The sequence below is a fragment of the Mobula birostris genome, chromosome 4, assembly GCF_030028105.1.
Source record: "Mobula birostris isolate sMobBir1 chromosome 4, sMobBir1.hap1, whole genome shotgun sequence".
NCBI classification, from domain to species: Eukaryota; Metazoa; Chordata; class Chondrichthyes; order Myliobatiformes; family Myliobatidae; genus Mobula; species Mobula birostris.
In genome coordinates this window covers 147646935-147661955 of record NC_092373.1, presented here as the reverse complement: position 1 = coordinate 147661955, position 15021 = coordinate 147646935, and the positions used below count along the sequence as shown (strand labels likewise).

The window sequence follows — 15021 nt, the reverse complement described above, 5'->3', positions numbered from 1 at the left end:
GCATGCAAGAACAAAGTAAATGGCTTACTCACAGTTGTGATCTTACACTGTGATCATTTCCTTTCGACCTTTCCCTCATTCTGCCCTTCACTTTATGGTTGGTTTTTAAGTTATTTCGTTCACTGTTATATCACATACACGCTTTGATTACACCACTCACAGATTATCTATATGTGCCTTCCTCTTATATTCACTTAACTTCTCCTCTTTTCACTCATTACCTCTTGGATTTCACACAGCTCAAACTTGAATGAAAAACCTATCTGGAAGTTGTCATCCTAACCACAATGCATAAATAGAATTATACAAAGTTAAACATAAAATCAAAGGCATCTCACTCACAAAATCCTCATATTTGACCCAAATAATCAAAATTTCAAGCTAAATAATTTCTTAAAATGATTGGCTCAGTACCATAACAACAATGATGAATTAAGTTGGTATAAGGAAATATGTCATTTCTTCTGTTGTAATATTTTTTAATAGTGTAGACAAGCTGACTGTCAAATGGAGCTAATGTCTGTTAAGTTAGCACTTAAGATAGATGGCTGAATTAAAACTGCTGATATTTTACAAATGCTGTCCCTAGTATCTGGCTAGATGAAAGGCCAGTATTCACTTTCAGTGCCTGAGTAGTAATCTAAAAAGAGCTTCTGTTACCAAATTTCTTTCAATAATTTCTCTTTGCTGTTGCAGGTGCCTCTGTTCATTCCAGTTTTCTTTGCCTTAACTTGTCTCTTCATTGTTGCACTGTCACTCTACTCTGACCCCATCAATACTGGTATTGGATTTGCTATCACTCTGACTGGTATCCCTGCCTACTACCTGTTTGTGGTGTGGGACAACAAGCCACAATGGTTCAGAAGATTGATGAGTAAGTAAAGTAGTTATCTCATTACTTCAATGTTTGTTATTATTTTATTTTCGTCCAGTTCCATCTTTCACATAAGCAACGTCACTATAGAATAACAACAATAATTTCTTTGTTGATGATGAATCAATAGTGTGAGAGTGTAAATCAATGATGCCTTTCTTCATGGTTGTGGATCAGGCAGTGAGTTGCTACGCATTTCATTGACTGTCCTTGAAGGCCACTGTCACACTTGAAAATCAAGTACCCACACCTACCCAGGTTAATGTGCATAGTTCAGAATTCGTAACATGCTGCAACCCCTGCTGAGATTCTCCAGTGTTTTCAGATTTTACTTCAGAATCGATCCTTGTTGTAAAATGCTAACCATAATTTTTGAGTTCCGTCTATAACTGAACAGGTGTGGACGGTGACGGCTTGTTTTCTGTTAAGTTTCTACCAAGAAATACATAGGTGATGCCCAGTCTTGTGTCATGATAGAAACAGCGCATTCTGAAAGTTACAGGTTAAAAAAATGAAAATGATAGTCATCCACCAACTTTCATAAAGGCAGTTTAATATGTTGGGTGAGGGTGGTCACCAGAATTAGATAATCATGTCTTTTTTCTTTCAGATATTGACCTGTGCACTTTCAGTTATTAAGTATTTCTGTTCCCTGACACAATGATCGATAATTCATAAGTGTTAAACAAAAAGCAATTTTCACATTTGTGTAACATTGAGCTGCCACTGCCACCTACTTGATATGAGCAGCTCACTCAGGCAAAAACATTAAATCAACCTAAATCAAAATTATTTAATTGATACAACATTTGGCGGAGTTGTGCATGTAACACAAAACTTGGAGTTGTAGATAGTAAAGAAAGTTCTCAAAGGATATAGATCAGTTGTAAATATGGGTAGAATAATCTCCCAGATCACTTTGGGAGATTCAATGTAGGGCATAGTATACAATAAGTGGTAAGACCATGAGGAACATTGAACTACAGTTGGATCTTTGGGTCCAATTCCATACCTCCCTAAAATTGGCAACACAAGCTGATGGAGTGGTAAAGAAGATGTCCAGCACACTTGCTTTCATCAGTCAGGACAATGAATACAATAGTCAGCAAGGTATGTTGCAGATGTATAAAACTTTGTGCTTAGTTAGGCCACACTCGGAGCATAGCGTATAATTATGGTTGCTTCATTACAGTAAGGCTTAGAGATGGCGCAGAAGTGGTTCACCAATTGTTGCCTAAAATTGTCTGAAAACTCATTAGATAAAACCAGCCAATAATGAAACTTATTCAGATAAACAGTGACTGCTATAGTGAAATCTAAATTGTTTTATTTTAGAATTTAAGTGACTATCACAAGTATTAAGAATATTTTAAATATTATTCCCATGAGTAACTGAAAGTTCCAAAGTATTAAATACACACACATCGGGCTATTGTAATTTGTCTGTTACCTAGCGTGTGCTTAATATCTTTCAAAAACTTTGAAATGATCTAGTACAATGACCTTATGAAACAGAAGTGATTTATGCCACTTAACGAAGGGTCTCGGCCCAAAACGTCGACTGCACCTCTTCCTACAGATGCTGCCTGGCCTGCTGCGTTCACCAGCAACTTTGATGTGTGTTGATTTATGCCACTTTATCAGTTTACCTATTTCTTTTATTTTACCCAATTTCCACAAAATCAATCAGTACTCTTTAGAAGGCTCTTGTCTTGACACATTCTGCAAAATAGTATTTCTTCAAATAATTTAGAAAACCAATCAGAAACATTCAGAAAGATTAACATGACAAAATTTATACTTCTTGAATAAATAATAAATCAAAGTTGGATATGTGAATAAACACAAAAGGCAGTGTAAACACATGAAATTCATTCCAGATCAATAGTACCTAATGTCGTGTACTGCAGCATCAGCATGTTGTGCACTTCCTTGAAATTTATTGCATTTAAATCAATAGAATGAATTTCTGATGCAGAGCACAACAAGTTGATGCAACTGGCCAGGAATGGATTTCTGAGCATTCAGCATTAGATTTATTTACTTTAAATTTTAAACAAACACTTTAAACTAGAAAAGACAGTGAATCCAACGAAGACAAATAGTTGGAAAAGAACCGAAAGAAAGATTAAGAGCAAGTCTGAGAGTGTGAACAGTGTGTGTGAGAAGGAGAGAGGGAGAGGGAAAGAGAGCGAGAGGCAGGGAGAGGGAGAGAGAGGACAGTGAAAAAGGGAGAGGGGAGAGTGGGAGAGTAGGAGGGGAGAGAGGAGGAGAGAGGGAGAGAGAGGCAAAGAAAAAGAGGGAGAGGGGATGGAGAGAGAGGGGTCAGAGAGAGAAGGGGGAGAGAGGGGAGAAAGGGCAGAGAGGGGGGAGAAAGGGCAGAGAGGGAAGGAGAGGGAGGGAGAGGGGGTGAGAGAGAGAGAGGGAGGAGAGGGAGAGAGAAAAAGAGAGGGGTCAGATACAGGGGAGAGAGGATGAGGGGAGAGATGACAAGGAGAGAGAGAGAGATAGGTTTTGAGGGAAGAGAGAGAGATGCCATGTAGGAATTTTGATGGCCGTCCAGTTCTGGTTAACAGCCAACGTAATACTTTAATATCGAGTCACACTTGCAAACTAGGCTATAAGCATAGTGTAAAGTAAGCAAACATCAATCTAATTTCTGCTCAGCAATGTGCTACCAAGAGCAATTAGACAAATACCTAGATATTTCCTTTTTAGCAAGTTGATAAATAATTGTTGATTAAGAAATAATAGTTCAATGACTTACACAAAAGGTAACCTTTCTAACAGAGTACCACTCCTTTATAGATGTAGGCGAATACTGCTTCAGAGCCATGGGCCAGGGGCTGAGGATGTAGGATGATAGTGCTTGGAAATGTAGGAAAGAGGGAGAAGAAAAAATGCCTAGTTTGGCTTTGTCAAACAGGTGGCTCATTTGACTCAGCGCTGAGCTTTATTTAGTCAGCTGATGAGCTGAAAATATTAACTATACACTTCAAAGTCATCTCAGTTTTTTAAAACGTACAGGAAATCTTTGAAGCAGTACTTAAAGGGGGAGGGGGAATAGAGTCTGGAAATGAATGGGTAAAAAGAATGGCAAATCACAATAAGCTTAAATTAAGCAAATCCTTGTATTCAAAAATCTTCAAAATAATGAAAGGAGTTTAATTACCAATGCTACTTATATACATAGAAATTCAAGGAAATGCAAGCTAAACTGGTAAAACACTGTGCTGAACTGTTCATAGTTAATCTTGCAAACGACTGTACCATCCATAATATAATTTCAAAACAACACTGGCTGCAAGACCAACACAACTGCAAACAGTTTATATTCCATGGATAATTAAACAACCTTGATGAATCTGTGATAATAAATGCTAAGACAAGTGTTAATCCAGATGACTAAAATATACGAAAGAACAAAAGAACACAAGAAAAATATTAATAGCATTAGGGAAATATAAACAAATCGCAGGGTTACATAAAGGCTAACAACTTTTATAACTATATCACAGCCTGCAGTTACAGTAGTAATGAAGGAAAAACAGTGGTGTTTGCTGTCATTCTTTGGAATTGGTACCAATGTAGAATAGTTTTTCAAAACCTTTGAGAAAGCCTTATTAATCTAAGAAGATCATTCTTTTGAATTTTGAAATTTAAAAAAAACTACTTAAGATCTTCCCAAGAATTTTTTATATGTCCTCTCCAATTGTATGTTAATTTACAAATAAGATTCTATGGTAGATAATATCTTTATATCCAGGGATGCGTGAAATTGGAAGTAGTCTTGACTTGGTTGGAAAATTGGCTGGGAGATTGAAAAGAAGCAGATGGATGGAAATCTGCTCTTGGTTGCTTACATTAAGCGGACATGTATCACAACATCTGCACAGTGCATTCTATTCTATTCTATTTCAGAAATTCGGTTCTTTTGAAGTCAAATGAACCAAATTTCAGAAGTAGGGCACAGAACAAACATCAGCCTAGAAATTCTGATGCATCCTACTGTTTACTTAATTGCTGAATGTATAAATATTAAGTAATGTTCCTTTAAGATCAGTGTTAGGGAGTTTGCTCTGATGGGTGCCCATCTTTGAGAGCCAAAGAAAATCTCTCTACATCAAAAAAGCCTGGTACGAGGATGTTGATAAGGGTATGCCCTCCATAATTTACTTAGTTATCTTCACACCACAGCTCTTCACTATTCCAATACCTATACCCAACCATCCTCCTGGCAGGTAGCCTCCACACCCACCAGTCTCCTGAGCACCAGACTGCAATGCATGATCCCTCTCAGTCTCTTGACCCCAATCTAATGTTCACTCTTGTCACTCCAACTTTACTGTAATGATACCCTGCATCCGAATGTTAGGTCTGTTACCCCACAATACCCTGGACCCTATCCTGCTCTGGGACTTATCTGCTATTTTCTCTCACACACTGAGCAATTCACTAGTCTGCCCCCAATAAGTGGAAATTGCAAATATCACCCGGTGATCCAGATGCTGAACTACTGGGAATTCTGAATCATTAGATAGCAAGTTTCTCAGAGTTTTACTACAGTATGTTTCTTAAATACCGTGGACTACCAGTGCTGACAAAGGTGTGTACCACCATGATCTACCATGTAGAGAACGTAGCAGAGTTCAGCTGGAGCCACAATGAGTATATCTAAAAAAGAGGCACTGACCTGGCAGTCGATGCTAAATAGAGCAACTGCTGTATTTCAAACAAAGCTAAGTTGCACCATAACAAATGGATCACACTGAGGACTGGCAAATCAGCTACAAAAATTCCAGAATAGTTATAGAAAATTATAAACTAATGGAAGGAAGAGATTCCATTTGCATTTGTATCTTAATTGATGGTGGACCCCAGAGCACAAGAGCAAAAGGCAAAGCATCTTGAGGGATGGGTTTAGAAGGGAGCCGTGTAGATCTACATTCTCTACACTCACATCACGCACACGGCTGTCAGCAATTCCATCATCATATACATTACATTTTTCTTCCAACTCCAGCCTGAAAAGCAAAAAAAGAGAAATATACAGAGATTTGCTAATGAAGCAACGAGTGAGATTCCAGGGACAGTTAATAACGAATAAGCCAGACACCAGTTCCAGTTTTTATTGCAGTCCCAGAGCACTTAGCACATATTCACTGAACATTAAAAAGGTCTATTTTAGTAAAAGAGACATATTACAGAACAACTAATATTCTATGACTGATTATGGCTGCTGAAGAAACAACATTCATTTGATTCAACTTATTCTCCCATGGTCTGCTGCAACAATAAAGACACATTTTCCAAACTGACACTTAATCCATTGATACAAATCACCTCAGAGACTCATTGCAGTAAGGTTGTTCCTCTCAAGTGAGTCTAGTGCGGTTAACACAGCATCTCTCATACTGGAGCAGTGCCTTTCTGTTAAATTTTACCTCTCTCACTGCTTGAACGTTTATTCAATAGCTCAGAAAATTTCTAATGAGTTGATTGAACGCCTTCCAGTCCAGAGGTAATATCATAGCAATGACAGCTGAGGAGGATGTAGTGGGCTGAGCTGTTGTATTTGTATATTTGCATACAAAACACTCTTTGATCAGGTGCAGCAGCAGATGCACAGACACCGAATTGACCCAGGATCTCAAAAAGAAGCAATTACCATCCAATGAAATAAGTTCTGATCTGCAACTTAACACTAACTTAATACTAGTCTTTGCTCTATTTCTTTTAACTCCTTTATTTAATTAAAATATATTTTTGCTAATAATGATTATGCAACATACTGATTTTACACCATGTGTTCCACCCAGATGAATTTTTGTGCTGCGCACTGCTAACAAGGAATTCTGGCCTGATATTATTGAATGACTCTTACTTACAACATGTACAAGATCAGTCAGCTATCCTTTTCAAATGATTCTGCCAATTTTAACATTACTCATTTCCCAGTATTCTTTTTCAAATACTATTTGATGCTAGTTAGTGTCTCCTATGAGAAAGCATTCCATGTTCTATTCATATTACTGTCCCTTGTAACTGATCCATTCAATCTTTAAAAGCTAGTTAACTTTTCAAAAGCTTCATTCTCTTCTTTCTATTCTATGAAAATTTACCTAATTTTTCAAGCATTTCTTCATCATTAATCACTTTTGGACCACTTCTATGAGTCCACTTAGCTTCCAATGATCAAATGCAGGGAACTGGCCTTCCATTATATCTTAGTTTGCATAATTCAGCAAGACCTTCTTGTAGAGAAGGTTAATTAGATATGACCAAAGGACAGTTAGGTTTTTTGATGCCTTTCTTGCTGCATCATTAACGATCACAGTTCCTCTCATTAATATTTTTTCATTATCTTGCCTTTGCCTGAATCTGCCTTCAATATCCCACAACAACTTTTACAGAATCTTTCTGCTATACCCCTTTCATATGACCTTTGAATGGTTTGATAGGAACCAGGTTTGATTTTGTTTTCCCTTTGTGTCTGTGCAAATTATTTTGCAAAATGGAAAACAGAAAATGCTGCTGCAGAATTCCTTTGAGCGGGGCATTACCAACATCTTACCAATCTGAAAAACTTGAGTGACACTTTTTGTCTTCTGCCTATTCCTACATCTTTTTGGCTATGTCGTAACTTTAATATATTCATAGAGCACTACAGAATAGAAATAGGTCTTCTGGTCCATCTGGCTGGCCTGGTCTTCTGCCTAGTTCCATCTACCTGCATTAAAACTAAAATCCTCCATACCTCTCTCATTCATATATCTATCCAAACTTCTCTTAAATGTCACAATTGAACCCACAACCACCACTTCAGCTGGCAGTTCATTCCACAATTATGCCACTTTCTGAGTGAAGAATTTTCCCCTCAGATTCCCCTTAAATATTTCACCCTTCACCATAAACCTATGACTTCCATTCTCACCCAGCCTGAGGGGAGAAGGCAAGCATGCATTCACCCTATTATACCCCTCATAATTTTGTATACATCTATAAGATCTCCCCTCATTCTCCTGCACTCCAGGGAATTAAAGTCCTAACCTATTCAACTTTTTCCTATAATGTCCTGCTTTTTAATCTCATTGATTCTGTTGCATGAAGCTTATCAAACAGCCTCAGAAAATGTACTAACACAAAATCTATTGAATTCCTTTTATCTTTTCAGTGTGTAAGTACATTCATAGAATCTTACAAAGGGTAAGGAAGCTACTTAGCCTATTTTACGTGTGCCAATTTGTTGAAAAAGTCTATCCATAATCCTACAAATGTTTTCATTTTATGAGTTAATGCCTTTTCAAATTTATGATTGAATCTGCATTGATAATCCTATCAGACTGTGTTCTATGTCACAATAACTCTGTAGTCTGACACATATCACCTCATCCCCCACTGTATCTTTGTTCTCAAATATCAATAGAAATGGTAAAATTGGTTCAGTTGCACTGCTGAAAATATACTTGGCGAAACACTCCAATATCAACTATGTTGCAATATTCTCAAAACTCAAAAGTATCCTCCCTATTTCCTCAACCGCGCTAGGCACCTGTGATGGCCATTCTTAGGTAGAGTTCTGTTTTTTTCCATCAAACAGACTTCTGTTGTTTGATCTCTCAGTTCTTCTTTGAACTGAGTCTCCTTCCATGCTATCGATGTAGGTTAATTTCCAGTCCCATTAAATTTAACTTAAACTTCACTTTTGTCTTTGCTTAATTTCAAAGTGAATGTAATTAGTTAGGTCACAATTTCCAACTTGTTGTCCTACTTTGGGTTTGCTTACATGTCCTACTTCAATACCTCAAACTGGATCTGGCACTGCAATTGTCCTTGTTTCACATTTTACATGTAATCTGATGCTTAATGTAACATTGTTTCCCTTTTTTTTGCCATTCATCCATCTGTTTAAATATAGTTTGATTTATAGTAAGTGTTCTTCGCAATTGCCAGCAAACTTCACCTGCAATTTCCTCTCATTCACTATTAAGCCTGAGCTATGTCCTCATAATGGGAACAGGTAGTTTTTTTAAAAATTCTCAATAAATTGGTATCAGTTTATAGGTAAAATGCAGGACATACATTGTAAATCTACTAGTGTCAGCACACTGGAAAGGAGTGTGGATTTAAAATGTTTAACTATGCAGTTACTGAACTATCCATATCACATTAATCATAGAAATTTGTTTTCACCTAACTACTACAATATTTATGCCACTGTAGTATTTCAAGATTCATCATAAAATAATTAGTGCTATGAAGGCTTACTTCTGCATGACCTGCCTGCACTATCTGTGGGTCATAAATGTGTGAGAAAATCATGCATTTGGAAACCAGTGCATATATATGGGTTTCTCTGGGCATACTGGACCCAGATAGAAAATCATGACTTTATAATCTAAGTCTTGATTTAGACCATAAGGTATAGGAACAGATTTCTTTATTAAAAGTATTTTTTTTCAGGGGCATTATTTCTTAGAGCACATAAACAAGTAATCTAGTAGGAACTTACAAAGATTAATATATTGGCAAAAAAATGGTTGGCTTAGTAGGAGCAGCAACAAATGAATTGTAGTTTATCACAGGAAACTGAGCCAGTCAATAATAAATTATGGAAGAAATAAGCAACACATTCCCTACACACATTTATTATAATTGTTTCAAAAGAAATTAACGAAAATATAGGAGGATTCAATCATGTGAAGTGAATGTTTCTTTGAAGACAAGTTATATCAATTCAGATTAATTTTGTATTCTTCTGAGATATTATCACTAATAAGATGTAAAATGTATCAGAAATGGCTAGAGGATAGATAGTCATGGTGCTTTTCAGGCCCAGTGGTCAATATTTAGAAAAGAATCATATATTTGATCTCATCTATTCCTGAGAGGGAAACCAAAAATCCTCTTCCAGAGGAAATTGGAAAAAATATTCCATTTTTTAACATGGTTTTATTTCCAATTTAATGAGATCCATGTACAAATAAGATAACAGGCCAATGGCTCACTTATAATTGATGAAAATTTGCACTGTATTGTATTAATAGTTAACCACAAGAGTGACAAAATGTTCTGATTCGCATAAATAAACCCAAAACTCGTGTAAGTGTGCAAAATAGTGAAATTGACAGTAAGTTAATTTAAATAAATTTGGTAAAGTAACTTGGCAATATCATCCTTCTGTAGACTTTAGCTGTAGGTACTGATTGCTATGCACATTTATAATTATTGTGATTTTATTTCAGAGTCAGAGCATTTTCATTCCTGTTTGCAGACTTGTAATCTCTTGTTTTTTTGTAACAGGTTCAATGACCAAGACACTCCAGATCATCCTGGAGGTTGTGCCAACTGAAAATCATCAAGACTGAGCAGTTCCCTTGGTGACACAACCTATGGGATGTTTGAAATACCAAGACTGCAAACTTCAAAGAAATGTTTGTCACTTCAACAAAAAGCCATACACTAGAACTTTAAATACTTCCCAAAGTTTCATCAAATGATTGGATCATTCTTTGACACCCGAAATCCTATCTCTTGCCAGTTGTGAACAGTTCTTTATACCATTTTAATCAGGGGTGATGTGGGGTGGGGGGATTGTTATCACTAACCAGACTGCACAATTATGACGAGAGACCAAGGAAAGCAACCCATTTCACACCTGCAATCCCCAACTCATACAGTACAACAGAAACTGGGAGATTATTCATCCTTTCTGCAATTAATGCCCTTTGCCTCTATTCATAATGAACTGAAATCCTGTATTTATTAATATGGTATTATTTTGTAGAAATATAAATCAAAGTTTGTACATGAAGCAATACAACAATGCTGGAGAAATGCATTTGTTTATTGTACTGTTCGTAAACATGGAGACCATGTGATCACTTACTATTGATATTTCTCTAAAGACCTTACAAAGACACGAAGAGTTGTGTCTCAGAAGCTGAATTATATTTATAACAGCTGCTAGGTTTTACTTTTATCATTAGAATCTATATTTTTTAAGATTCAACTTAAGACATCTTTGAAATTCCTATATTTCATATTTCAGCACAACTACAAATTTTATTTCTTTGGGGACATCTGTTATTTCAGAAGAAGTTACATTTTCCGGCCCTGAAGTTCTGGTATTAACGGTTCCCAGTGATATTTAAAGCAGGAAATACATAAGACCCCAAATGGAAATGGGCAAATGGTTAGAAACAGCCACTTGTGCCATTTTCCTAGGAGTTTCTCCAGCTTCCCACCAGAACAATCCTTGCAGAAATGCAGTTTCCTTGTTAAGTGCACAAATTGCCAACAGAACTTTCTGGCCTTCCTACTGAATTGTGAGTCACAGTTTACAAACACTTACAGATCCACTGGAAAGCCCTGCCATTGCTGCTTGAGTAATCATCGGAAGTGAAACTGATCCACAACAGTAGCTGATACTGTGATTCCAAATCTATAGCTTGCTTCATGCTCTATTCAGATTTACTTATGTTGACCCAAAATGGACTATGTGTTCCTATAGTATTATCTCTCAATATAATTTCAAGGCTGTGATGTGTAACTTGTTTCCCCAGATTTTAAGAATGAAGAGATTTCTGCTCCTATTGTTCAGGCTCTGACACGTTGTTCCACATTTTCATTCTATTCTCTGGCTGCTGCCCTCGTTTCCCACTGATTTTGTCCTCCTGAAACTTCTTCCACTTTGTTTTAATAAACTGTAGTTTCACTTAATGCTTGCTAGTAAAAAAAGACAGAAACAAACCCCAGTAAGCACTGATAATTAAGTAATAATGCAGTATGAAGTTGGGAGTGGTGGTGTGAGGTGCTGAGGAGTAGAGAGCAGTTGCTTAACTAACTGTTGAGAGAAAATAGATTTGAGCAAAATATTGCAGTTGAGTACACTGAGGCATTTTTATGATGAGTTGGGCCGGAAATATTACCATACAGAGATACGAGATCGTAAATGATGCACTAATAGACAATGTGTGAAACGTCATAGAGAGAAGATAAATGAGCAAATATTTGCACATCTTTGAATGCAACAAAATATGTCAACTTAATTTAAGTATTTGGCACATGGTTAGGCATTCTGCTTCTAGAACTGAACACTTTTTAAGTATCATATGAGTGCAGTACTTTATTTGAAAAATTAAGACTGTAGGTCATCTGTTTGTCAAAATTGGATTATAATTGTATTGGATAAAGCTTCCTAATTACATTTAGCTGTTAATGTAGTGTTGTACAAAATCACAGAAATCTCACTGAGCATCACAATAAGTATAAAGACAAATGGGGAAGGTTTTGATTTATATGGATAGGTGCGTGGGAACACCTAAGGAATTATACTGAAGAGACGCAGCTTGCCTACTGTTTTATTTTCAATTCACGGTGGTGCAATTGTACCAAATGTTCTTTGTGATCAAATAGAAGATATAACTCATTTCCCATCTTTTGTAAAACCTTAACAGGTATTTCTAAATGTAAGTAAACATTAAAGAGGTTATTTTACACAATTGCAAATGTTGATTTGTTTTGAATAAAAGGTATAACTGTATTACAGATTTTTCCTCTCTACTGTCATGACTTATAGAAAACTGCTAGAAGCATTTCCCAAAGAAGGGAAGAGGAGAATGGTATGCATTACATAAAATAATTAATTCAAGTGACAATTATATCTGTTGATTAAAAAACTTTCAAATTTTCATTGAAATTTGCTTTCATTCTGTATCCATTAACATTTCAACCTGTTTTAAATACGCATATACGTTGGAAACTAATTCCAAAAAATTATACTGTAGACTTTTCAGATTGCGGAAACGTGCCAAAAAAATAGCAAGGCCTTGGAAGCAGTGCACAAAAAATTCACTAAAATTATTTCCAAAAAAACACAAGAGTTTCGAGAGATTAGGGCCACTAGCATTGTTCTTACAGCACAGAGGTTCAGGGAAACCTCTTAAGGATATTCAAAGTTATGCAGGATTTAGATGGAATAATAAGGAGAAACTTCTGCTGAAAGGAGGATTATAAACCCAAAGGCACAAATTTATGAAAATTGACAGAAGGTCCAGTTGGGAGATGAGAAGAACTTTTGTTAAAATACAGCAAGTTATTATGATGCATAAGGCACTGTCTGTAAGTGTGAAGTAGGCAGTAACTTTCAAAGAGCAAATGAATTCCCATTTTAAAAGTTAAAACATCTAAAGCTGTGACAAAAAAGCAAGCAAGTGGGACTAATTATATTCTTTAAAAATACAGACACAGTAGGCATCCAATGTTACACAAAATCTTTGAAAAAGGTCGTTGTTGTGCCTAATTGATAATCTGTAGCCTTTCAAAGCTAAAAGTAGGTTTTCACCTGACAAGACCTAAAAATAATCAGGCAATACTGCAGTAGTTCAACCCCATAGCTCAAGATGCCATTGGTTCCAAAATGGAAAGATGATCTTGACGTGATGAAAAAAATTATTTGATAATTCATCAACCACATTATGCACCAGAGCTGTCAACTTCCAATCCCATGGTAGGTAGGAAATCTTAGTGCTGAGAACCCTGATCATGGTATCTTTTGACTGAAAATATCACAATGGAAGAGATTAGTGAGAAAGTGAATAGTGCCCAGCACTAGTAACTGGAACAGATTTTTCTATGTATTGTGGACTAGTGCATAGGAACTTACTTTAATAGCAATAAATGCCACCATTAGAGAATTCCATTAATAAGTACTTGGCAAAGTTCAGATTCAGATTCATTAGTTTATCACATGTACATTGAAACGTACAATGAAATGCATCATTTGCATTAATAATCAACACAACCTAAATATGTGCTGGGGGAAGCCTGCAAGTGTTGCCACACATTCCCGTGTTGACACAGCATGCCCATCGCGTTCAGCAGAACAACAAAAGCGATATTAACAACTATGCAACAACTATACAAGCCCCTTTTCCATCCACCCACCCACTCATACACACAGACAGGCCTCCAGCTATAAGACAGGCTGCCTCCAGGCCTCCGACCACAAGTCCTTAGCCACAGACTCTCAGATTCATCGTCATTAGTCCTCTAACCTACAGGCTCACAGACACCTAACCTCTGGACATGCAGCTCCAGGGGTTTCAACCTCGTCGGGACAGCAGGCAGAGGGTGCTGCTGTCGGAAGAAGGCCCCTGTACCTTAAGGGTTATGGAATGTAATTTTTGATGGGCTCTAGATAAAGGTCTCTTTGGGGGCTTTTGCTATTGTTTGCATGTTGGGGAGTCAGTGCTTCTGCTGGCTCAAGTGGGGGAAGGGGGAGGGTCGATGTTTGTGCGTTGGAGGGTGGATATTTCTATCATTCATTCTTTGGGGGTTTCTTTTTTTTTGGATGTCTGAGAAGAGTAAGAATTTAAGGTTGTATACTTTATACATTTTCTGATATTAAGTTGAACTTTTTAAAACACTTGATTTAGTCTTGCCAGTCCCTGGACTTTAGCTTTAGGCTTTGACTTCTGGACTTTGGTAACCTCTAGGTGTTGGACCCTGGACTTGACTTTGACATCTGGACCTTGACCTCCAACCTCCACAGGCATTGACCCTGGGTCTTGCTAATCTAGACGGTCACCAGCCCACATCCAGTCCTGGGACATAGACCATGAGGATCACCGGTCTTCATCCACAGTGACTGACAACCCATCATCCACAAATGGGAATCACTGGCCTTTGACCGAGGAGTGCTGTGACTTGGACTCTGAACACCTGCTCCTGCCCCTAACTCTTCATTTACTGCCGCAGACTTCAATCTACCCCCCACACCGCCCTCAAACCTATCCCTATAAACCTAAAGAACAACAAGGTCTGAGTGACGACCTCAATGGACATTGCAGCTCGGCACCATCTTGACTGGAAATCACAAATTGCAAGATTTCTTTTGGAAATAGATCTGACAAAGTTGAATAAGAAACTTGGGATATTTTCTCAGTCAACATTTCATTCTGTGCATTTTGAACATTTTCAGTTGAGGAGCTTGTCTCATGATGTTATAAACAGAGACAGCACTGACAGGATTCAAGCTCTTCAGGAATTTCATCACATGGATATGAAACATAGAATATAGAATGTAGAACATCAAACAGTACAGCCCAGGCATAGGCTCTTCAGAACACAATATGTGTCAAACT

At 37.1% G+C, this 15021-nt stretch overlaps 1 protein-coding gene across 4 annotated transcripts in view; it reads left to right on the top strand.

Moving 5' to 3' along the window:
- slc7a11 (solute carrier family 7 member 11) overlaps positions 1–12520 on the top strand; it is a 187249-nt gene extending 174729 nt beyond the window's left edge. For 3 of the 4 annotated variants that reach the window (XM_072256246.1, XM_072256245.1, XM_072256243.1), the window contains 2 exons: positions 697–874; positions 10178–12519. In XM_072256246.1, the coding sequence (XP_072112347.1) occupies positions 697–874; positions 10178–10242 (243 nt within the window). In that variant the 3' untranslated portion in view covers positions 10243–12519. Of the gene's footprint in view, positions 1–696; positions 875–10177 lie in introns of all 4 variants that reach the window. The other variant, XM_072256244.1, reaches the window with a different exon arrangement.
- The last annotated feature ends 2501 nt before the right edge of the window (positions 12521–15021 follow it).